This window comes from Tetrao urogallus (assembly GCF_951394365.1).
Source record: "Tetrao urogallus genome assembly, chromosome: 10".
Classification (NCBI taxonomy): Eukaryota; Metazoa; Chordata; class Aves; order Galliformes; family Phasianidae; genus Tetrao; species Tetrao urogallus.
The window spans coordinates 8,793,767-8,819,409 of record NC_136823.1 but is presented as its reverse complement, the minus strand read 5'-3'; the positions used below and the strand labels follow the sequence as shown (position 1 = coordinate 8,819,409).

At 37.3% G+C, this 25,643-nt stretch overlaps 1 protein-coding gene across 2 annotated transcripts in view; it reads left to right on the top strand.

Annotated features, from left to right (window-relative positions):
* The window catches only part of IL17RD (interleukin 17 receptor D), a gene marked incomplete at both ends in the record, with an annotated part of 42,395 nt that extends 17,738 nt beyond the window's left edge, over positions 1 to 24,657 (top strand). For both annotated transcript variants that reach the window (XM_079540408.1, XM_079540409.1), the window contains 12 exons: positions 9,605 to 9,662; positions 12,137 to 12,262; positions 14,454 to 14,572; positions 15,013 to 15,133; positions 15,959 to 16,003; positions 16,094 to 16,245; positions 16,986 to 17,051; positions 17,562 to 17,616; positions 18,473 to 18,583; positions 20,091 to 20,275; positions 21,681 to 22,620; positions 24,542 to 24,657. In XM_079540408.1, coding sequence (XP_079396534.1) covers positions 9,605 to 9,662; positions 12,137 to 12,262; positions 14,454 to 14,572; positions 15,013 to 15,133; positions 15,959 to 16,003; positions 16,094 to 16,245; positions 16,986 to 17,051; positions 17,562 to 17,616; positions 18,473 to 18,583; positions 20,091 to 20,275; positions 21,681 to 22,620; positions 24,542 to 24,657 — 2,094 coding nt within the window. The remainder of the gene's footprint in view (positions 1 to 9,604; positions 9,663 to 12,136; positions 12,263 to 14,453; positions 14,573 to 15,012; positions 15,134 to 15,958; positions 16,004 to 16,093; positions 16,246 to 16,985; positions 17,052 to 17,561; positions 17,617 to 18,472; positions 18,584 to 20,090; positions 20,276 to 21,680; positions 22,621 to 24,541) is intronic.
* Between the last annotated feature and the right edge of the window lie 986 nt (positions 24,658 to 25,643).

The window sequence follows — 25,643 nt, the reverse complement described above, 5'->3', positions numbered from 1 at the left end:
TTTTGTTTCACATCCCTGCAAAACTGAAAGACAAACATTAATAGGGTGAAGACCTGTAATTTAACTCAGGTAGTTTGGAAATATTTTATTGTTTGGACGAAGACCAAAAAAAAAAAAAAGAAAAAAGTAAAACCAATGCATTCCCCTTTTAAAGTGGGGAAAGGTTGAAACTGTAGTTTGTCATAAAGCTTACTTGCGTGAATATCACCAAAGGACATCAACTGAAAGCTGAGTCCTGTATACAGAGGGCATAAATACGGAGCATAAGTGTATGAACGCAGAGTGTAAATGGAAATCTTTTCTCTGCTTCACTGCTATCTAAAATTGTTTTGTAGAAACCAGAGGAAAGGAAATTCTGCTATCCCGTTTTACAGATGGGAGGCTGAGGTATAAAAGATATTAAATTCCTCCAAGTTGTAAGTAGAAAGTATGGATAAAACAGGAAATGAGTCTGTGTTTCCTGAATCTCTGAGCAGGGAGAATCACCAGACTGTTCTTCTGTTCAGAACATGGTGCAGATGGTGCTCATGCGCTTTGTTTTTCAATGGCCAGCACTACAATGCAAAGTACCTAAAGCATTTCACAGCGAGGGAAAGAGATTAAAAATGCATCTTTGTTCAGTCTTAAGTCTTAACAACCATCCTCCATCCTTATCTTCAGTGCACATTACTGCAACACTGCAGGAATGTGCAGGGCTGTGGTCTGTGATGTGCTAATAAGGAGTGTGCCGTGCTGGTGGAGTTCAGTGCCTCGCGTGGTGCTGCTGGATGGGCTCGGCCTGATGTAAGTGCTGTGTGAGAAAATATGTTGGACTGCTGTCCTCGCTGAGGGCTTGCTTTCCACTTGACCAGCTTCTCTGTGTGATACAGTGCTCTAAAATGAAGAGAGAGGTGGATGAAACTACAACTTGGGATACTTCTTCAGGGTTCTTTCACTTCTGAGGACTTTGTGTGGAATGAGTCTGGATCTTATTGGCGCTGTTTCTGTGGAATGCAGAGGAAATTCTTTAGAACAGCAGAACAGTGGTGTTTGTCCTGAGGTTAAGTGTGCTCTGTGCCAGTCGTGAACCTCAGAATCATAGAATGGAATCATAGAATCATGAAGGTTGGAAAAGACCTCTAAGATCATCCTGCCCAACCATCCACCTGCCACCACTGTTTCCCACTAAGCCATGTTCCTTAGTATTACATCTGCATGTTTCTAGAATGCAGGTGATGAGAGTGGGCCCTTATGTCCAGTTTTCATGTGTGCATCAGGCATTAAATAGGAGGGTTCCTGTTGTTTTTCCCCAAGGTGTGATTTCATATTACTTACTAATGAGTTATGTAAATTTATCATTTAAAATAATTTGATAAATGAGACAACACCAGCAGCACCACAAACAAAAACAAAACAACTAAGCAAGATCTATTTGCAATAGATTTTTTTTTAAACTGGAAGATCTGATTTTAACCTATAGCACCAGAAATCGAAAGTGCCCCAAGGTTCTGGGATCCTTCATGAAGCATTGCAAGACCTGAAACAGCAGCTAAGCACCTGGCACCAATGGCACAATTCAAAGCCCAAGCAAGTTGTGGGAGAGGGGATGTGTGACAGTGAGTTTTAGCAATATGTGCTTTGTATCAAGTAGTCTAATTAGTAATTAGTGTGTTAGCATACTAGTTAATAAATAGTGGCTATGAACAAGCCATTTACTGCATGGGCAGAACGTGCAACCTTTGCTTTGGCTGTCTTTCAAAAGCACTTAATGTTAAATGCATAGGAAAAAGCATCTCTTAAACTATTTTACTTATATAAGTGTATTACAAAGTGCGATATCCATAGGCTGTAACTTTTATTAGTGGAAACTGACTGGAGTTTCGATACCGTTCCAAACATTAAATCTCTATTTAAAATTTGTATTTGGATTCCTTTTTTAGTAGTTAAAAATCTTATGGGATTCAATAGCACATAAGGCCCAAAGAGTTTGCCAGTACAGATATACTTAAAACACATGCATTTCCTTGATATTTTTCCAACAATGAAACTTAGCAACACTTAGTGCTTTTCAGCTCCAAATAGAGCATGTAGGAATATTTGAATGTGTTCTGTCTTCTGTCCATTTTTCATAGCAGAGTTGTTCTGTGAGAAGGGCGGCTGCATAGCGTGCTTAGGGATAAGTCTGCCCTGACCAGGTGAGATCTGAGGTAAACTTTGCTCAGCACTGGTGGTTCATTTTGAGAAACGGCCTCCTTAGAAAGCTGTGTTCTGTGAGGTTGTGTTGTGTTGTGTTCTGATTCCTGGTGTTGGACACCATTTGACAAATCTTCTCCTGCCCAAGTGGCTGCAAGAGAGAGAGGGGCTGGGGAGAGGGGTCCGTGCTGTTGGGTGCCACTGCTTCCGGGTGTCTTCAGGTGGGCCAGAAATGTTTGTGCAGCATTGTGTATGTTTCTGACACATTTCAGATGGAGGATTTTTGGCTGCAGATTCTATGGCTGTGCTCCATATTGACTAACCAGCAGTGTATAAATTCCCTGGCAGCTGAAACTTTAAATCTGCAGCCACCAAATGTCTGCATGTGTCTCAAGTTCAGCCATGTGGATCATCAGCACACAGCAAGCACCGGACCCTCTAATCCGCCCTGCTGATTGTGTTACTGCTTAAGCTGTGGGAGTAATTTTCATCGCTGTCGGCCAGGACTAGACAGAGGTGTCAAGAAGAAATTTATTTGCTAAAAGCACATAGTTCAATAATAAGAATCTCCGTTTGCATGCTTGGCGCAGGGAGGTGGGAACAATTTATAGCTGAGAAAGAACCAAAGCTCTTACCTTTAACACCCTTAGAAGGAAGGGCAGCATGGCTGAGGCGTGTTCCTGGCTCTGCAGGAAGCCAGCTTATTCAGCTTGTCCATTTGCTTTGTGAAAGGAAGAAAGGGAGGAATACTTGATTGCCTTCTTGGGAAAGGGGAAGATTTATAGGGAGGGGTAATTAATTTTGCTACCTTCCCTGATGTACAAGAACTTCTACTTCTAAGCAAAAATAATTTTTACTAATTGTGTTTGCTGCCGTAAGCACAGTACAAGTGGAATGATCATTGCTTTTCCATTCATATTTAAAGAAGGAAAGACTCTGATACAGTCATTATGCCCTTTCTGATCTGAAAATGCAGTAATCTGCCCCTTTTGATGAGGAGATTATATAACACAGCTGAGTGCAGAATAAAAGTGGCACTTCTTGGTATGTTATTATTTTTGTGTCCCTCTTTGTACAGAACTTAATGCCAAAGACATGGTTGTGTTGCTATGGAGCAGATCCCCACCAAGTTTTTTTCATTTTCAGAGCCTTTTTAAGTTAGATGCCTCGCAAGGACGGTGACTTTGGGAAGGGATGCTTGTATTGTTTCAAATGAAATTGTTTTCCACTCCATCTCCTGCAAAACCAAATTTTGTGTGAGGTATTAAAAACTCTGTTGGGGGAATGGTGAAAGATTCTTTAAAGCTGGAACGTGGAGGATTTTGGCAAGCAAAGTAGTGATCGTTCCTGGAATTGAATCATACTGCTCACTAACCCTGAGCTTTAGAATTGTATGGATGAGTACAATTGTATTTTTCTAAATCCCCAAGAAAAGTTGGTGTTTTTTTTTTTTTGTTTTTGTTTTTTTTTTTTGTGTGTGTTCAAAATAATTGCATTACTTCAGAGAAGGGATTAAGGTGGAACAATCCCAAATCTTGTCTATTTTGAAAGTTTCACAAGTTCTGTGGTACTCTGCTCAGTAGAGTGAAGTTACTGCTAAATTGCCTTGCTCTGTATCCTCCAGAATTAAGTATTTGGCTTATTTATGTCTTTGTCATGCAAAACTCACTTTTTTTTAAATATGTATTTTTTTTTGTTACAGTCATGAGCTCCTGTGAATATACAGTGCTTTACTTAGTGCTGCCTGTATATTTCATCTATGGAAGTGAGAATTAAAGTTCAGTTTCTAAGACTGTGTGTCTCCAAGAGTGCAGTAAATTGAAGATGTGGGGGTTTTTTGTTTGTTTTTTGAGGTAGAACCTTCTATCTTTGAACTTAGCAAAGATGAAGTTACAAGAAAACTTGTCCTCAACAATAAAATTAAAAGGCATGTAATAGTAATTCATTGAATGACACAGTTATTGTCTACTCTTAGCAAAGGTTTATCTGCACAGCAGACCTAGGGACCCTCGTGAAGCTGGCTGTCATACAAGCACACCACATGGTTTAGGGACCACGTCATCCTCTGATAGGATTGAAATCAGCAGCTGCTAAATTCCCCCTGCCCCTTAATGGTGGGGGGAGCTTAAGAATACCATATCAAGCTGAAATGGCAAAAGAATATGTTAAAACCAAATGAAGTTGTGTTTTGGAAGGTCAACCATAAAACCATGGTTAATGCCATGATTTTGTGTTAAAAAAAAAAAAAATTAATGACATTTTAATGATCTTTAATGAGAAAGGCCGAGACATTTCTGTTTGTTTGAGTGAAAAGGACTATGCGTTCCTTGAATTTGTTTTGGGGAAATAAATATTCCATGTTCCTTTAAGAGAATGTTTTATTTCCCAGATTCTCATATATTTCCTCTTCAGAGGAAAACAATGCTTGGCTGTAGTTTTTGCTTTTCTCTACAAGAGGGATTGAAAGTAAAGGGATGTTGAGGGGTTAGGAACTGCAATGGACTCAAAGAATATACAATTAAAGGTTTGCAGTCTCTGCTTCTGCCTACTCAGACTAATGTTCACAGATCCCTAAAGTCGCAGAAGCCTGCTATTCTGAGTGTTGAGGATGGACCTGGGCAACTGCATCTTGTGGGACTTGAGGACAGCTTGAGGTACTGCAGGAAAAGAAGTGAAAGCATTAATGGAGAAGGTGGCTGAAACTAGGTGTGCCTGCAGGAGGTAATTATGCCGCTGACTTCAGCAGAATTGTATGTGCTCAAACTGGGGATGACTGTGGCTCAAAATGCTGGAATGGGAGATTTCCTCAAGGAATGCTGTGTGCACACCAGCTAACAGGGGCCACTTAATTTCTGTAATGACTTCCCACTCAAAAACATGTTTTCATGGTTTTAAAAAAAAACCAAACCACAACAACACCACAATTTGCGGTGAAGCATTGGAAGATTCTTTTGAAGGGAAAAGAAGAGACTTCTGTGGGAACACAGCCGCCTAATTTTAGCATCAGTGTCTCGTGACATTCTAGTTACGATGTAGCTTTTGAATATTCTTTTTTTGAGTCACTTTGTGTATGATTAAAATCAGCATCATCAAGTGAGCATCTTGCTGAACGGCCTTAAGTTCTCATTAATTTTCTTTTGATATTGACATATTTCTTTTCACCTTAAGAATAATTAACACATTCGTTATTTAAATTCTGTCTCCTGCGTGGTTCCATTTAAATTCAGGTACCTCTCCACCCCTTGCAGTATCTGGGCAGCTGGATTTCTAATCCATTATTCCAATGCTTGTTGCCCTTCATTTATCCACATTTCTAATTTTTTCATTTCCCACACTTTTCTGTTGGATTTTCCTACAGCTCTGGAAAGTTAGCACACGTTTATCTGTTCTTTTTTCTTGCTACCAATAATTTTCTTTATAACAATCACTGTAAGATTTTCACTTCATTTTTGTATGATATCTCTGCTGAAATGGCTGGTGGAACACAGAGATAATTTTTTTTCTGAAGACTGAATGTTATAAATGTATCTACTCTGTGCAAGTAGTTGTTTCTTTCTTATCTGCCTAGCAATGTAAATCTTTACATCATCTCTGTCTATAAAGTGTAATCTTGGGAAGGGAAGTGAGAGCATATAACATTGGGTTCTGCAGCATCAATAAATTAAATAGTGCTGTGGCACTTGGGGTGTCTGAACTACTCCTGCGTTCAGTGCTGGGATGGATGCGATTGCTTTTTGACCTTTTCAATGCTCCTGAATGAGTCTTTTTTTTTTTTTTTTCCTTCCCAATATATAGTTTGTAACAAAGTAAAAGCAATATTCTGCTTCTCGTATCTCAGCAGATTCAGGATGCAGATGCCACAAAGACACAGTCTTTGCAGTTCCTCTGCAGCTGAATTTAATGTGCAGTGGCTCTAAAGAAACAGTAAAAAACAGCAAAAACCATCTAAATCTGGTGATTTCTTATGCAAGCAATGTAATAAGGAAGACACAAAGAACTGAAGCTGAAAGAATTAGAATTTAAATCAGAAATTGGCACCAAGAAGTTTATCGATACATAAATTCACTTATAACAAAACCTACTTCTCAGCTGTCACTGAATTGCTTTATTTACAAATGTTATTCCCCTCGTATGTGCATACAATGTGGGTAGATACATAAATAGAAATATGAAAAACATTTTGGTGTGGAATAATCAGTTACACCAGAAGTATAGTAGCAATGGTAGCAAGCCATCTACCCAGGGTTTAGAGTTCATTCTGCATTCAGTGGAGTATATGGTCAGTGGTTGTAGAGCAAAAATGAGGGTGGGTTTTGTATTTTGCTGTGTTCTCCTGGGAGTGATCCAAACTGCAGGCATATGAATAACACGGATAATTCATCTGCATTGATGGCTGTGGAAATAGAAAATATCTTGTTGGAAAACATCGAGAAAGCTTTAAAATGAAAATAGCAGATGTCAAATCTACAACCTGCAGTTTACTGAGCAGCGAGTATGGTAAACACTGATTATTCATCTTGATGTTAGGGTTCAAAAACAATTGTCCCTTCAGTTTGCCTTGGGGGAGCGTGAAATGAGGACCATGTGTGCATGGATCAGCAACATTCGAAAGATGAATCACAATTGCTGCTTTGGTCTGGTGCACAAGGCTGTGCTTGAGGGGCAGTGATTTCTTACCTTTTCCAGATCTCTGTAATTAGTGCTAGCGTGAGGCTCCTTTCCTGGTACTGATGTTAAGTGGCGGCCTGACAGTGCCTATTCACACATGGAATTGCCTTTCTTGAGTGAAGGAGAGTTTGCTCAAATGAAGTTAATGTTGAAGTATACGTAAGTGTTGTTTGTAAAGGCAGTTATCAGAAGGTGATTCTGAGATCGCCTAGTCCGTCTCTGGCAGGAGCTGTCAAACGTATATGGAAGAACTAGTACTTGCAGCTTGACAAAGGATGTGAAGCACTGTATGTTTCAAATTAGAAGGAAGAGGAAAACATTCAATAAAAGTGAATCAGATTATTTTGTTTTCTTTCTGTTGTATTTGACTTCCATTGTATCTGCTGCCTGGCAGTAGTTGCATTTAGCTTTTCTCTGACACAAACAGTTCCTGCTGTTAACGTTTTCTTTAGCATTTCTTTCTGGAAATGGAGGCCTACGTCTGTTCCTCTCCAGACCAGTAATGGGTAGAAACGTTAGCTGTAGGTGCATTTCACTGATGAGAATGTACCACGTATGTAGGCCAAATATCAGAAAATTACAAAAACAAACAAAATAGAGATTACCTTTGCGTAATAGTCTTTGTCTCTCATGAATAGTCACACTGTTTCACGTTGAAGGATGGAGGCTTGAAGTGAAATGCCTGCACATGCCTTATCAGCGCGCTGAGTTAGTCATTCATTCTTCAGGAGATGAGGTGCATTAATGTTATGCAGAGCTGTGCTAATTGAAGATATCTTAGGATCTTAACCTTCGCTGTTGATGTAGGTTGAGGAACAATTCCAACATTAATCTCTGTGCCTTGAGGTATGCGTTCTGTGATGGAAATTCTTTCAGACTTACTTGCCCAATAGTGAAGAGGGATTTGGATTTTGCTTCTCATGTTTTCTACAGAATTCTGTGTTTTAAGCTCATGTACTGTGAGAGTGAATGTTTCTGCCAATAACAGCCCCCCATCTCCACTTTTTAACAATCAAGATTGTTTATAACTTAATTTCATTAAGCATTTCAACTTTGATGATCTGCTTACAGATCAGTACTGTATTCAGGTCTGTATTTAGAAGATGTTTTGGCTATTTTTTTTTTTTTACAATATTTGCCTTCTCAGTCCTTGTGTGTAGAAGTATGTGGACCGAAGGGATATTTTGGACAACTCTCCAGGCAATGGAGCTTTCTAGCAATGCTCAGAATAAACTAAAAGCTGCGTGTAAATTCGGCCAATGTTAGTGGTTAATTAACTAAGAGTGTAGAGCCCTCGGGCCATAACATTAGGATTTATAGTTTTAAAGTATGTGCTCTAAACAAATTGTCTTAGCAATAAGCCATTTAAACAGCATGCCTACTTTATGGCTTAAGCAGGAGGGAGTGCTTCCTGGAAGCACCTTTGGCTCCCGGCAGGAAGGACTTGGAGGATAACCACCAAAGTATGGTTCTCTGCCTAGCTGACATGTTCTAACATAAAACTTGTGTGACAACTATCTAGTTCAGCATTTTAAGGTGCTCCTCACTCTTTCCCAAATTTCTACAGCCTTCCTGCATTTTTTATATGCTTTTAAATATAAGGAATAAAAGACCAAATAAATGAAAATAATTGTGCTGATTTTCAGTGTGTGTGTGGGGGGGGCTTGGTGGTATTTCTCATCCTCAAAGCTTCAGCTCTATGACCTTAAGAGTTGAGCAGAATTGAATATCTGTCTTTGCTCACTTATAAATATACAAAGCCAGTGTCATTATTGTCATTTTTTTCATATGTTGTTCATATGTTCATATCATTGCACACATGTGGTGTCTTTGTTTTGCTGGAGTTAGTTAAATGGGATTTTGTGTAGCTTAAGAGAAACAGGAAACATTTCAAAAGAGAAAAGATATTAGTAGAAAAGTTAAGACTTGGGGGAAAAAATTGACACCTTCCTGTTTCAGGAAACATTTTTGTATAACAGCTTGTTTAATGCTGAATGAAATCAAAGCTAAACAAATGAAAAGCCACCTGAGAAGAAAGTGAGATTACAAAAGTGACTTCAAGGGGTACTGTTAAGATCTGCTTTGCTTTTGTTCTTTATATGCTATTTTATGTCTTTTTCTAAGGTGATTTCACTCATACTTACTCATTGCAATACTCAATACTCATTACAGTTGGAGTCCTCTTATGCTATTGACTTCTTCTCTTTGCATTGTAGTGGTAAACTGCTCTCAGAGGGCGGAGGGGGAGTTCTGATGGCTCCTTAGCTTCTGTGACATTGAGCGAGACGTGGTGTGTTTTGATAATGTTTGAGAACATAAAATATTTGATCTAACCAGTGTCTGATATGGAAGAGTGGATTTCTGCAGTGTTCATGCCTACCGGGAGAGTGAGAGATGTGTAGGTTGCTCCAAAAGTAATGCCTCCTATTTTATTTCCATAGAAACTATAGCGGATACAAAGGGCACAATAACATTATTTGATAAAACAAATTAGCAGTTACAGAATGCTGTTTTCCAACGTAGTCACCACCCTTAGCAACGTTATGCTGGGAATATTGGAGGCAGGAATACGCAACCTGATCTGTTATTACTGCTTGTGTTCAGATTGTCTGACTGATGGTGTGCCTGAGCAGAAGGAAAAAAAAAAGACATGAGTTCTGTTATTGTCCAAAACACTGCTTACAAAGCGGGAATGTTCAAAATAGCTTTTTTTTTTTTAATTAAAAAAGAAAAATCATATTGATTTCTTGATATTTCTCTACAGGGCCTGTCATCTGTCACCAAGAGCAATGGGCTTCTCAATATCACCTTTAAATATGACAGTAAGTAGAAAATTTGCACTTAATTCACAAAAATCAAGTGTGCAGTCTCAGTTGTCAATATATAGCAGTATCTCTCTTAAAAATGACTCGAAGAGTAACATGACCTATTTAGTTCTGAAACAACTTTCAAATCTAGGTTTGTTTCTTCTCAGTCTGGTGGGTCTCCCTGTATTTCACTAATTAGAGTAAGTTGGTCTAATCATCTGTAGTAGTTTCACTATCGGATCATTCACCCGTTACTGGTCAGAGAATTATAAAGAGTGTTTTCATTCTGTTGAATAACGCAGTCATTGAAAACCTTACACGGAAATATATAAGTGGCCATCATCAGTATAAGCTCAACGTGCAGACTAGAGAAGGTCCCAGTTTACAGTAACAGTGTTTGCATTGAAGCCAGTGCAAGTTCCATCCATCCCTTCTTCCCCCCCCCCCTTTTTTTTTGTTGTCTACTCAATTCATTCTCATTATCCTTACATTCCTCAATTTAATGCTAACTTCTGAATTTGGAATCTTTCATTGTGAATTCATTTGTTATCTAATCTTCTTAAAGAAATGAGCAAAATTTAAGCACATCAGATTGTACAAGAGATAACTACATACAAGTTACCATTTGTTATCTGCACAAAGAACAACAGTAAGAAATGTCAGTTGGAGCAGAGATCCCTGCATTTATTTCACACAATGGAGTTTGTTGAAGTCCCTGTGTCTGTCGCATTTTTTCCATTAATTTTGGCACCAGGAACTGTAATTAACCAATGGCAAGTGTTAATTCAAAGTTCTGCTGGCACTGCACGCTTCCTGAATGAAGTTATTATTTGAATTATGCAGTACTAGGGAAAGAGGTCCCTGATATCAAGGCTAAAATGTTCATATAATGTGGAAATACATTCTAAAATTGAGTAAGGCAGCGTAAAGCAGAATGTGCCTTGCTAGCTATGATTTAAAAGCTCTTAGCTTGCTACACAGCAACTCTAATGAACTCAGTTTTATGTTCTCCTATTAGTTGGTTAGATTATTTATTCAGGTGAAAAACAAATGTTTGTATGTTTTAGTATTCCAACTGTATTCAAGTAAAATAAGTGATTTCCAGAAAAAACATGTGCTTTTTCCTGTGTTGTTTTCTTCCTAAATTTGTTGTTCTTTGAAAATACAAATCAGTGTCTTGCAGTCAAACCTCAGACATTTATGTTGTAATGCATTCTGGCAAATTATCATTTGACCAGAAATTTTAGCAACCAGGATCCAATATCTTGAGCTTGCATTTAATTAGTTCCAGACCTAGCAAAAGCTGTTACTTCAAAGTTTCCATTGAAAGAGATGCTCTATTCTCTGAAGAGGAAGTTCATGCTGTCATTCCATTCACTCATAGCAACAGAATTCTACAAACAGCAGAGTAAATACCAATTGCCCAGCTTGTGGAAAGAGCAGTATTGTACAAACTGTTCTGTTTTTAATTGTGGGGCAGTTACATGAAAGGCCACTTACCATCATTGTTTGTAGCAGAAAAGTCATTTTCTGAAACTACTTTTTACTTAGCTATTTTTTTCCTTGTTTAAGGAGCACACATCTGAATTAAATTCTGATTTCTTGTACTGGTTTGTTATAGCACTTGATTTTTTGTTTTTAAGTATTTTTAGGAACTCTGTATATCCAAGTGCAAACCATATAAATTATATCTGGATTTTCAGATTTATCATCAGTTACTGAATGGGTGGCAGAGAAGTAGTCAAGATCAAGCAGTATCTGTGGTTAAGAGCACTTCTTGGGCACCAGTTCTAAGACTTCACATCGTCATTGTTGACATCAGAGCCTGGTCACTCACCAGTGTTCTCTTGCACTGTATGCGCACAAATTAAATGGCAGTCCTTACATTTTGAGTAATAAGTGAGGAAAAAAAATACTCTTTAGAGAGTTCCAAAATATGTCATTTTTGCAACCTGTGATACAGGCTGCTCTGGCATTACAAAATGGTAAATGAGGAGTCCTGCAAATGAGGCTTTGGCAGCTGGTCGAAGTGGTTGTGCTCAGTGACTTTTGAAGCTTTGGACTGTTTTTCATTGTTCTAAGACAAAAGCTTCATGTTGATTTACTGTACAGTATTTATTTATTTTATAAAATAAATAGCGAGCATAACTTTGCTCAGTCTTGAAGAAATGTCAGAGAATTGACTTCTTTATTCAAGTGGAAAAATGTGGGCCTTGCTGGAAACTGAATAGTTTTCAAGATTCTTCTCTGATGTGGCACAAGAACCAGGTTGAATTAGGTTGCCCAGAAATGTGGTGGAAACCCTGACCCTGGAGACATTCAAGGCCAGGCTGGACCAGGCTCTGAGCTGTGGATGTCCCAGTTCAGAGGAGAGGACTAGATGACCTTCAGAGGTCCCTTCCAACTCTAAGGATTCTACGAACTCATATGTTTCTTTTAAAATTTACTTTTAATGTTTCTTATTAAAATTTATTTCTCTGTATTTTCAGACTGCACTCCTTACCTGAATTCCGTGGGTAAACATGTGATTGGAGATGTGCAGAATATAACCATCAGTCAGTATGCATGTTACGAGCAGGTTGCAGTCACAATACTTTGGACAGCAAATGCCATTGGTAAGTAGTAGAGGAAAGTGAACTAATTCATCCTGTCTTTGGTAATGAATTCTTGTTGATCAGGTCAGTTAATGTGACTAAATTATGCTCAAAGCATTAAAGAAAACTGCTTGAGAAAGAAATTCTTGACAGCTTTGTGGAACTGCTGCTTTAAATAAGCTGCTAAAGGAAAGGTGTACTGGAGAAGATACGTTCTTAACAGTAAGGTAAATGATTTCTCTGATAAAAACAACATTTTTATGGTAACCGCTGATAGAGTGACTGCTTTGACTGGAATGAAAAGAAAGGATTCTGGGGTAAAGTTACAGAGGTAGCACCAGACCTGAAATTCATTCACTGTTACCATTCATAGTCAAACTGTCGCAGCAATAAAGTTGGTTTCAGAAGTGTGTGAAGTGCTACAAGTTGACAGAATCTTTGTAACAGTTGGGAGCAGCCATGAAAATCTTCCCTATCGCACAGAAGTTCACTGTGGCTTTTCTTTTTGCAAAGAGCTTAAAAGAGTTGTACTCATGTCTTTGAGTGCTTTTCAGTATCAAGTAAATCATTAGAGTTAAGCACAGTATAGTTTTTGAAATTAAAACATTTGATTAATGCTCATTTACTCATACAGCAGTCTCCCAGTTTGATATGTCATGGTTCATACTTCCTCAAAAAGTTTTTTTTCTTACAATTAAATAACGTGGGAAGTTTGTGTGGTAAGATGACAACCTAAGTGTTGAGGTGTGGCAGCTGAAAAAGTGCCTTTATTGAACTTGACATACATTTTTTGGCATAGATCTGTCAAACACTTTAGATAAGTGTACCAGTGAAATTTTCTTTGTGCCCTCCCAGTATTAAATCTTGCTTTCGGAGTTGGTTTGCATTTTAAATTTGTAAGAGCAAGTAATGACTAATTGCTGGAGCTTAAGGCAGTATGTGAAAAATACCCTGAATTCTGTAGAAGTGTGCGGTTGAAAGCAGTTGGTAATCTTCAGCTGCAGACTGGATGAATCAGAACTATATGGGAAACAAATTCTGGTGTTCTCTGTTGTCTGATCAGAGGTTAATCCTCTGGGAAGCGTGAAGGCAGAACTGCTGTTGAAACATCTTGGGTAACACAGAGACTGGATGCTTTTGTGGCCTTCGTGTAAGCACAAACAGTGCTTTTGTTCCATGGAGCATTAGGAACACATTGGGCATGGCCTTTCTTTTAGTATAAAACATTTTCTTTCTTTTATTATAAAGCATTAAAAAAAAAATCTATTGGAACAGAAGAATTCTTTTTTCTTTTCCTACCCATCCCCTCCCCTCCCTTCCTTCTTTCCACCCTTCCTTTCTTCCTGACAAGCCTAGTGTAAAGCCAGGTTAATCTGTGTTGATTTTTGTGGCATTTACCTTATGAAGATGGTGTCTGTGCCTCAGGTAAATGTGTATTCTGCCACATGTAATTCTCTTTAATATATGGAATTAGGTGGAGTAATGGTAATCAGTCTTGAAGAACTGTGCAGTAACTTTGACACCTGAATCACAAATCTGTCACAGCATCACACTGATGCTTCTATCACCGTGACTCAGTTTAGTAATTTAATTGGTAATCCCACGATGAGAACATTGCAAAGAAATGCAGAGGCTGTGCTGAGAGTTGGTTGTGTTAGAGGACCTTGAAAACAATGGATGTAGTTCTGGCATCACTTAAAAATAACTGGACGTGTGCACTCACTGGAATAGATTCCATTCCTTCTAAGTCAAGCTTTCTGTTACACTGTTATATTCTAGAAACAAAGAGATGGTGATAACTGCTATCCCTTTAAACCGAAGGTTGAAAAACTGTGTGAATATGTTATAAAGATGTATTTCTGTAATTTGCTAGCAAACTGTTACATTGCATTGCAAATCATGGAAGTACAAAGTTACTATTAAGTGTATTGCTGGTGAAGGAACTGATTATTTGTATTGCAGTGATAATTTGGAAGCCTCAGCTGCAATGGGAGTCCCTCTGCTCTAGGTATTACACAGGTGTGTGGTAATTACAGCCTTTGCCAGAGACTGAATTCTAAATAGGCAAGATAGACAATGTAGGAAGAACTGATATCACAAGTATTAAAACACAAACGTATTTCGTGTGAGGGTTAGGATTTAAGTGTGAAGAGAAATTGAACTATCTTCATATCACATAAAATATCACTGAATGCATTTTGAAATATTGCAGGGATTGAATATCTGAGAGGATTCCGAGTAATACTTGAAGAGTTAAAGTCAGAGGGAAGGCAATGTCAGCAGATGGTTTTAAGAGATCCAAAGCAGCTGAACCCAAGTTTTAAAAGAACAGTAAGTGTTTTTTTTCAAGAAATGCTTCACTATTGCTTGTGTAGTCTTGAATGTATTTATGTGCTGTTTATAAATTTGTGTACATATTTAGATAGATATATAATTAATGTGATGTTTACTAGGATGGAGATTGCTTCCCAACGTTGTTCTCTTATGACCAGTTGTTGACTGGAGATAGATCTACTCCCCTTCTTTAGGAGCTTTCCTGAGGCTGGAAACTGTCACAGAATTGTTTGGGGTGACTGGGGGGGAGAGGTGGCACATCTGTAACAAGTCCACATCCCAGCTCTGTGTGAAGCTTCCTCGTGTCAATGTTGTAATGGATGGAGAGAGAAAGGTTTCTTAATAGATTCACTAATACTCATGTTTGCAGATCTATGGGCTAATACTGAAGAAAATGTCTTTAGTTAAAGTTTTTTCAATCTTGTCTTTTTGTTTAGGGAATGGAATCTAATCCCTTTGCAAACCTGAAGTTTGAAACAGATTACTTTGTAAAGATTGTGCCTTTTCCTTCCACTAAAAATGAAAGCAATTATCATCCATTTTTTTTCCGAACTCGACGTAAGTATTGCATACATACAGTGTCATTCCTTTCCCCTCCTTTTTTTGTTTTCAGAAATAGCTTTTCTGATTAAAAGAATAGCTTTCAATGTAGAACGTGATAATGTCAGAGGAGTCTGGGTTAAGATAGTTATTGACACAGTCTTTGAAAGATCTGGGTATTAAGTGGAAAGAATTTGAATTGCAATGAAAAATCTGTAGTGAATAATTCATGTTATCCACCTACCAGAGGGAGGGTCTCAGAAAGGCCTATAATTGCCTGAGATCTTCCTGCAGCAGGATTACTCATGAAGGTGGTTCATTTCTTTTCTTCCCCTCACTGGGCACTGTGAAAAAGCTCAAATTGCTTCTGCTTTTGAGATCAGTTTCAGAAATGGGAGTGTAGAGGGTAGGTATGGGTAAATGCATATGAAATGAGGCAGCAACGAATCAAGTTGACTTTCTCGAAATTACTTAGCAATTAGCAATTCTTATTGCAGGCTAATGAGAATAAACTTGAATAAACTCATCAGTGCCTAAATAGAATTGAATAGAATCTAACTGTAAGTACCAATTTGGGTAAAGTGTTGGTATTTGTCCTGCTAAGGATTACTGTTTTCAATTTACTGAACCTATCTCATTTAAAGATGAGAAAGGGCTTGAATCGTAACTTAGAAGGTGAGTTTGCAAAGTATATTCACTCTGGGTGTATTACAGACTGGAAAAGAAATGAGAGTGCTGACTTTAAAATGCTGAAATAACTCCTTTCTTTTGCACTTTATTTTTATACTCACATAGCATAGCATGTGGATGCTCTGTCATTAATCCTTTTACCTCTATTTTCAGCGTGTGAATTATTGCTACAGCCAGAAAACCTCATCTGCAAACCTTGTAAGTAAAACATAATACTTTCTATATACTTATAAGAAGTTACTGCTCTCGAAGAGTCACTTGCCAGTTTATGAATGTTTTCTCTGACAGACTGGAAGCCACGGAATCTGAATGTTACCCAGCAGGGATTCAATATGCAAGTCTCTTTTGATCATGCTCCCCACAACTTTGGATTTAGATATTACTTTCTTCACTACAAACTGAAACATGAAGGGCTGTTCAAGCAAAAGACCTGCAAACAGGTATGTCACTGTGTTTTGCAACTCTCAAAAGCAGAAAACTCATTCACATGGATGTTCTAAGGTTTTATGGAAAATTAATACAAAATCTGATCACTTTGAAGATTTTAAACTGTTTGGTGCTATTTGCGGAAGTATCTGTTGTGTTGTGATAGCACTCATCAATCAAAAAGAACACTTGAGTGCTCAGTGGTGCTGAATATGTAAGCAGATGAGAAGAGGCTGTTCTCTCTTGAAGGCCATACAGCTGATTAATACTTCAAATTGCATCTTATTACATTTGTTAAACGTTCCTTCCAATGATGTGATTTTATCTCCACGCCAAATTTTACCACTGAACAGATTACCCATTCGAGATGGTGTCACAAGGTACTGCTCATTTCAGTGTGAGTGTAGAATTTGGTTCTGTGTGATTTTGTACAGCTGTGCATATGTCTTCCTATGGGTGCTGCAATTTGCTGCATTGTTTTCCTTAGCTTCGGTTATTTTTCAATGTCAAATTTTATCTCAGTGGACAGCCTTTGAAAACTGGGTTTTTTTTTTTCAAATGGATGTTTGATCATATTCTAGTTCTGCAAGCAGAGGACTGCAGTCCTTGCGTACTTGAGTAGAGAATTAGTTGAGCTGGTTTAATACAGAAGAGCACCCTAAGTTTCTAAATCAATATGAATGTATTTTACGTTATATTTTAAAAGTGTGTGTGTCATGCAGAGTATTTTGTTTTTGTTTTTTTTTGGATGTAGGATCAAAACACAGATACCACAAGTTGTATTCTTCAGAATGTAACTCCAGGGGATTATATAATCGAGGTAATATTTACAGAGTCATTTGTACTACAGCAGAATGAGTACATTCATGAAGGAATTAAGTGAAATTAAAGTCCAAGTCTTCAGTAACTTCAGGCATCCCTCCTGAGGTACCTTGGCCAAGTAAAGGTTTTACATTGTTCTTGACCTTTCCATAGTTCTGCTTCTCTAAATGCACAGTTTTTTCATTTGTGCCTTCAAGTAGAATTGTGAGCCTGAGTAATTCTTGGATTTTGGTTCTTCACTGGAATTATAAAGTTTGGCCAATTTCTGCTATACTTGAAAGTTAAGTCTCTTTTGATGGATGACGATACATGTAAAAGTTAGTATCAGGAGAATAAGCTACGTACTGCCAAAGACAAATGCTTTCACTAGTTAGTACTTTTTGGTGCTCTGGAACTTTTTGAACAGTAAGTTTCTCATCAGGTTGTGGAAGCTGTTACAGTTGTTTCAATATTGCAGAAAATGAAATGAAATTTCCACAAAATAAAATTCAACTTTTACTTTCCAAAGCTGGTCGATGACACTAATACAACAAGGAAAACAATGCACTATGCACTAAAACCAGGTATGAATATTGTTTTTTAAGTAGTATGCCTTATGAATTTAGATTGTTTTAATTGCATTGGAAATAAATGTTGATTTGACATATGTATTCACTGACTGAAGATTGCTGATGCAAATGTGCTGTGATCTTTTCATGAAAAGAGAGCACGCTTGTATGTACACATCTGCATTTCTATGTCATTTCTATTCACATTTAGTACAGTTTAGATCAAGAGATAATTGGAAGTAGTTGTGGATACGTCACTTTTGTTATAGATACGAAAATTTGTAATCTGTACCTAAGTAGCAAACAAACAATGCATGCAGCAGTGTGGATGTAATGTAGTGAAACTATGAGAGCAGCCTGAACACGTTACTGGCTATGTGCTTCAGCCCTGAAATGAAATAAAGCATTCTGAAAAATCTGTCAGTTGAATGCTTGGCCTGAAATTAAATGAGGATTTCTCAATGTAACTGCAGACCCAAAGCATAGCCTTAGATGAAGGTAATAGACAAAATGGACTGATGCAAAGTCTTTGTAGTCTTTGTGGGAAGCCACTATTTGAGCTCTCTGGAATGAAAATCCAACAGTTGAAATGACTCTTGTGTATCGTGTTAAAAATACAACTCACTCCCCCATCATGAGGGTGCAGTGTGCAGAAGGCTCTTGTTACTGACGTTAGTTGCTCTAATGCTGTGCTTATCAGGACAAGTAGCATAAAACCTCTTTAAAATGGAGCAGAACATGTTGTTTGAATTTACTGTACATTTCCAAATTCCTGATAATCATGTGCTGCAGCAATTTTATGTTCCCAGTGTAAAGATTTGATTGAGGTTTTTTAATAAGCACACGCCTAATTCTGCTTTGTTTCTCCAAGTGCATTCTCCATGGGCTGGACCAATAAGAGCTATTGCCATTACAGTCCCTTTAGTTGTCATTTCGGCGTTTGCAACACTTTTCACTGTGATGTGCCGCAAAAAGCAGCAAGGTAAGAGGGTTCATTCAGTATGGATATAAAGATGCACATTTGCAACCACAAAGGTCCCAGTTAGTAGCTTTATTCTAGAAATATCTTTACCTGAAGAACTTTCTTTTTCAGCTCTTCCTCCTTCCTTTCCACATTTCACGCTGTGTTGAAACTTGTAGCAAATTCTTAGTTCAGTGCATGATGGTGATTTGTTTCCAAAAGAAGTATTGCATTACAAATCTAGAATTGATGGAAATTAATTTTTTAATTAGGGTTTCTGTTTGTTTCTGAAAGTAATGCAGGACCTGTGTAGAATACAAGCATATCTGTAAATTGACATATTTTAAACATTGCCTTGTTTCATTCAAAAGTATCACTGATACTGATTTTAAACCAGAAAGAAAGTAAAGCCATGTGACACAAATGTAATTCTCAGCACTGTCTGGAATACTACTTGTGTCTGTTATTCCAGATTGCTCACTTTCCTGGAAGTTGCCTTTACACTTCATCCTAAGCCTTCTCTCCTAAAACTTAGTTGCAGATGTTTCTGTAAATTAGATTCCATCTCTATTCCCCAGTTTCTCTCTCCACTGTGTCTAGGAGCTGGCAAGCTGTGCTTTTTACTCTGAGATGTTAAAAATCAGTTGGCATTTTTTGGTAGAATCTCAGGACTCGTGCTGTTTCATCAATATGGAAAAAGCAATTACATTCTCTAAGCCCCATGTATCTGTGTTATCCATCTGAATTTTGGAAATGAGATATAATGCAAGTGCTATATGCCATTTAGATTAAATCCCTTTACCTTCTGGTCTCCTGTGGCTGTTCTTTGCTCACAACTAGCACAGTTCCAACAAAAAGACAAATCGCTGAGGGTATCTACGCAGAGAGCTGTTCCAGAGTAGTTATTCCTGATGAATTATTCTAAGAAAAATATCCCTAAGGGCAAAGTTTATATTTTGAAATAGGCACGTTTTATTCAAAATTAGTTTAATCAACTAGAACTGTATTGAGTTAGTCTGGTGTAAGGCACCCACGTTCCAGTGTAAGTGCATCCATCCAAGGAAGGAAACACACATAGCTATTTTGAACTAAGTTAATTTTTCTAAACTCAAATGCATCCCAAATTAATTTTCAAAAAACATTACATACCAGAGAGATGCTGTATGATATTCTGAAAGGATTTTTACTCCTGGAGTTTTGTATTCAAAAGGACTTAGCTATGCAGGAAGCTCTTCATGACAGTATACGTAAGGCTTTTTTCACAGTGAGGTGAAACAACTTCATTCTACTTATAAACTAAAACTTTCATGAGTTGTGCAGCAATACAATTTCATATTTCCCTTTTCAAGTATGTTCCACATAAGTAACAGCTCAGAAGGTGGTAGATTGAGGGTGTGCAACTTTTTCAGGCTGGAAAGGAATTTGAAAAAAATTATTTTCTATCTGCTTTAGTTGAAAGTCAAGAAAGTTCAAATAAACAAAAGAGCACCTTTATAGTATGAATTCTCTTTCTTTTTTTCCAATTTAGAGAATATATATTCCCATCTAGATGAGGAGAGCTCAGAGTCTTCAGCTTATGGTGCAGGGCTCCCGGTGGAAAGACTTCGCCCCCGTCCAAAAGTGTTCATCTGCTATTCCAGTAAAGATTGCCAGAAACACATTAATGTTATCCAGTGCTTTGCTTATTTTCTTCAGGACTTTTGTGGCTGTGAGGTAAGCTCAACATTTCTACTATTAACAGAATTACTTTAATTAAGAGAGTACTTGCAAAACTCATCATGATAAAAGTGGGGTATTTCAGTGTCTCCTATGGACAGACATAACTTGCATTATTTTTCTACATATTACATGAACTTTCTTCACTTAAGAAAAGGAAGAGATTCTAGCCTGCACAGAAGACACAATTGCGGAAAACAAGACAGTTAATAGTTAATTTTTGTTGAATTGTAATCCTACCACTGAGATCCTAGATTTTTCAGCTCTACAGCAAGTCTGACCTCTGGTGGCCAAGCACATGAAAGTAATCGATGCCTCGACCTTCATTCATATGCTGAAAATGGTTTGGATCACGCTCTGTAAATAACAAAGTGGAATCCCCTTTTGAGATTAGTACATTTTAGATTAGTGTTTAGTGCTGATACACCATACCTCTTTAGAATAGCATGTTGCCCCTATAACTGTACCTTGTAACATACGACATCAGGCATCATTTCAGATTTGTAAATTATATAAATAAAATAGCACCTATGTTTAGAAATAATCTTTGTGGGGTTTAATTACAACACCATTGCTCAGTGAGTAGCAGAACAGTTTTCTTTTAAGTGAAGCTCGAATGTTGTCTCATAAGGAACAAAACAAATGGCATTTGAGACCCCTTTAAAATAATGACAGGACAATACTAAAAATCCTTTATCACAGATGGAAGATCAGACATTTTCCTGAAGAACAGAAATAAAGAGAAATGCAAAAGCAAAACTACTGCATTGTGCCTTTATCAGAGCATCTCCCGAGCAGCTGTCAGGTGACTTTCTTCCTGTAGATGACTGTATGGTAGCAGTCTTCATGAGTCTTTCTGTTCAGGGCATCTGTTTACCCTGTCTTCTGATGTGGCAAAGTTTTATATTCTGATGTAGGTAAGATAGCAGAGGAAAAATAGGTATTTCTCAATTTAAAAAAATGCTTGAGAAAGGAGTAAGTGGTTTTGGTTTTTAATAAAATAATAAACACTAATGGTGTCTATTATGATTTATTTTTATTTTTATTTTTATTTTTATTTTTATTTTTATTTTTATTTTTATTTTTATTTTTATTTTTATTTTTATTTTTTTTTACCTTAGCAGCTCACTGATTTCCTTAGCCCAGTGAAATATTCAGGCCACAGGCAATGTTTAGAGTGGTGAATAATTACTGAAAGCCTACCACTAATTCTAGTTTGTTCTTTACCAATGCTATGTTAATTATTGCTTCTTTCTCTTTTAAAACAGCTTGCATTTGCGTCAGGGACAAAACATAGTTAAACTTGTGATTCTCAATCGTTGGATAAATACAATACATTATTTAGACTTTATTAGAAATATGTAATAAAAATATCAAGCAGAATTTTCTTTTTCTTTTTCAGGTGGCTCTAGATTTGTGGGAAGATATGAAAATTTGTAAAGAAAGTCAGAAAGAATGGCTCATTAAAAAAATAAATGAGTCTCAGTTTATCATCATCGTGTGCTCCAAGGGAATGAAATACTTTGTTGAAAAAAAGAATTGGAAACACAGAGGAGTAACCAAAGACACAGGGAAAGGAGAACTCTTTCTATTTGCTGTGTTGACTGTTGCAGAGAAGCTTCGTCAAGCAAAGCAGAATTCAAGTGACCTCTGCAAGTTCATTGCAGTCTACTTTGATTACTCCTGCGAGGGAGACATTCCTGGTATTCTAGATCTAAGTACAAAATATAAACTCATGGACAATCTGCCTCAGCTTTATTCCCATTTACATTCCAGAGACCTTAGTGTGCAGGATTCAGAGGTGTTTCCCGCTAATGTTAGTAAAAGGAATTATTTCAGGAGCAAATCTGGTAGGTCTCTTTATGTTGCCATTTGTAATATGCATCAGTTCATTGATCAGGAACCAGACTGGTTTGAGAAACAATTTATTCCCTTCTTTCCACATCCTTTACATTACTCGGAGCCTGTCATGGAAAAATTTGACTCAGGCTTGGTTTTAAATGACTTAGTGAATAAACAGGCGGCGGATGAAGATTTTTACCTGAAAACAGATGTAAATATTATTTCAGCTGGAAGTTCAGACTCTCATTGTATAATTCAGCACTTAAATCTTGGAGAAGACATAGAAACTCAGGACATTCAGGGTGGTGGCAGCTCTGTTCTTCGACCATTGCTGCATGCTGTTAAAGCTTCCAATCTTAAAGATATGCCTCGGGATTCTGGAATCTATGATTCATCCGTTCCTTCATCTGAGTTATCTTTGCCTTTAATGGAAGGACTGCTGACAGATCAAACTGAAACATCTTCCATCACAGGAAGTGTTTCTTCATCATCAGGTTTAGGTAAGATACCATGGTATTTTAAAAAATATATTCAAACATCTTAAAATACTGAAGATACTATGCAAGGAAACATAGAAAGCAGCAGAGGAGGGTAAGTATTATGTGCAGGTGATCAAAAAAGACAGGTTCTAAGTAACTTCAGGAAAATTAATCTTATGGTGGGGAGGGGATCCTTAGCTGAGTAAGATCTCATAAAGATCATATTAGCAAGCCACTTTTCATTAATTGACCTAATTACCAGAAAGATTGTATCTTTCTTCTAGAGGCTCCTTGGCAACTGGCATGCTAAGCTGACAGCTGTGTGGTTTAATCAGGAGGGTACTGTGGTGAAGCTGACTTAAAGAAAGGCTGTACATCTAAACTGATGTTTTATTTTGCTCTAAATACATACCAGAACCTACAGGAATGTGCTCTGTACTGTGATTAACTCAAGCTTCAGACTTGCATTAGGCTCACTGGATATGAAGCTGAGAGGAATGAACTAAAGGGTTTCACTGGAGGAATTTAAGTGCTCAGGAAACTCAAAAAGATACAAAGATGTAATTGCCTACAGTTAGATGGAATAAATATTGCCACAGGCCATGTGAAAAGCTGATCTCACAATGCCAGTTTGAACACATTGAATTGACACCACGACTGCATCAGTATGAAATGTTCCAGCAATTGCATTTATAGGACGAGAATATTTGAGTCTTCCTTATGCAACTGCAGCAGGTGAATATTGCATTTTGATGCTGATAATCTGTTCTGCTTTCTTGAATGAGTGTTGGCAATGAGCTAACCTGGTAGACTTTTGTCTTGCCTAAATGCATTCTTTTCATTATCCCGATAATTCACAAGCCATCGATGCCATAATTTTGTTAGGGAGGAAACATAGATATTCATTAATGGATACAGCATCTATATCTGTAGGCTATATATACTGTAGGGAAAAACAGCAACAAGAACAGCAAGAAATTGAAAGCTTTCTGTGCTTTCAAAAAAATACAGATTTATTGATTTAATTGTATAAGACATAAATACCTAGTTATTTTTTCAAAATTCATACTATATTCTTTTAATTTCCTGCCATCCTGTAAGTCAGCTTTTTTTCCTCACATATTTGTGGGAAAATTTACAGACAAAACATCTGTGAAGGTAGATTAATGCTTCTCTGTGTGACTGCCTTACCAGCATTCCCCTCCATCACAGCACTCTCAGCTGAGTATCTCAGCTGCCAAGTGGTCTCTGAAAGAAGGAGACAGTCTTCTCAGTAATTAAATCTCAAGTCACATACATACTTGTCTGCATCTTTTGGCTGCAGATGTTGAATGTTATAGCACTACCTGATAGGGATGAATCTTAATTTTGATGCTGCAACAGCCAGGGAAACCCAAATTACTGCCCAAAAATACCACTGTGACTCTCACTCACACTTCCCCTCCCAAACAGTGCTCTTAATTCAGAACTGTCTAGAACTGAGTGCCACCTACCTATTAAATAGATTGCAACTCTTTACATCTTTTTACTGTCACAGACATACAAAATATTTGTAGCAGTAATATTTATGTGCATAGTAATAAGAGGAGTAAATAGAATTGTATTGCTCATATTCATGTTCTGATAGTTGGACTAGTTCAGATTATGACTTTGAATTCACAGTGCTATTTCTGTTCTGGCTACCTGTTTTTTATCTGTTGTTTTGTCACAGTGTGAGTGAACAGCTCTGCTTCTCCACGAAGCCCTGCTGGGGAGAAAAGTACTATTAATTCTTTAGATAAGGAATTACTGAGCACAGTAGTTCAGAGAGGCATTGTGATCCAGATGGTCTTTATAAGCTTTCTTTGCACTGTTTCTAAAACACTGGACAAATACAAAGTCAGTATTTGGAGTAATGAGCCACTTTTTTTTTCTTTTTTTTTTTTTTTTTCTTTTTAAATAGGGGAAGAAGAACCTCCTGTAATCACTTCCACAAAGTTCTTAGTGCCTGGAATATGTAAAGCAGAACTTCATTGCCATATCCATACTGATGAACTGCAGGCAATTGCTCCTTTGTAATACATCAGTACATTGTTATGCATTGCCACTTTATCAGCAGCCTCTGTGCTTTAACCACAACACTATTCCAGCACTAAATTTACTTGAAGGAACAAATGCTCCCTGAAGACGACCTGTTATTCCTAAGGGATTTTTATGGCCAGTAAATTTGATCTTATAGGCTTTCATGATTTGAGAAATGCAACATGGAAGAATGGATGAGAAACATTTCAGTGTTATTCCTATTACTAATTTAAATTTCTTGATGTTATACTGTTTATAGATGTCATAATAAAAAGTGACCTTACTTACTAGCCATAATCTTGTAGCTGGATGTGAAATTGTTTGGAATACTGAGTTCAGTATATTTTGTATTCTCAGCCCATAATGTTGAAAGCTGACACGTCTGATGACAGGAGTGTTGTAGTGAATGAGAGCAGGATATTTTTTAGAAGCAAGATTAAAAAAAATTCTTCCTTCACAAAATCTAACCATGCAAGTTCTTGATTTAGTGCATTTTTTTGCTAGTTTTACTAGAGGAAGTGATTGGATTGATAAAATACAGGCAGAAGGATTGCAGAAGTTGTGTGCTGAAGAGCTGCTGTGCATAGAAATACCAAAGCTACAATCATAAGAGGCAATTTGTTAGCAACTAGAAGATGAAGGTAATGCCACTTTCCAGAGAAAGTCCTAGTACTCGTACTGTTATTTTATTCTAGGCTAAATGGAAGATTCTGTGGTTCTGTTAAATTCCGTGTTACTTAAAGGAATTAAGTTTTCATTTTGAGGTCTAAGAAAGCTCAGTTTTGAAAAGCAGTTGTTTTTAATGTTTTTACTTTGATTTCTTCAAAATTCGCTGCATAATCCTACAAATCATAATTGTTTTGTAATTATAAAGGTCTGTGTGGATGCCAATCAAATCTTTCATAGGTAGAGGAAAAAACAAACAAGTAATTCTTTCATTCCTTTGTAGCATAAAGCGGAAACCGTATATTGCATGACCTTGG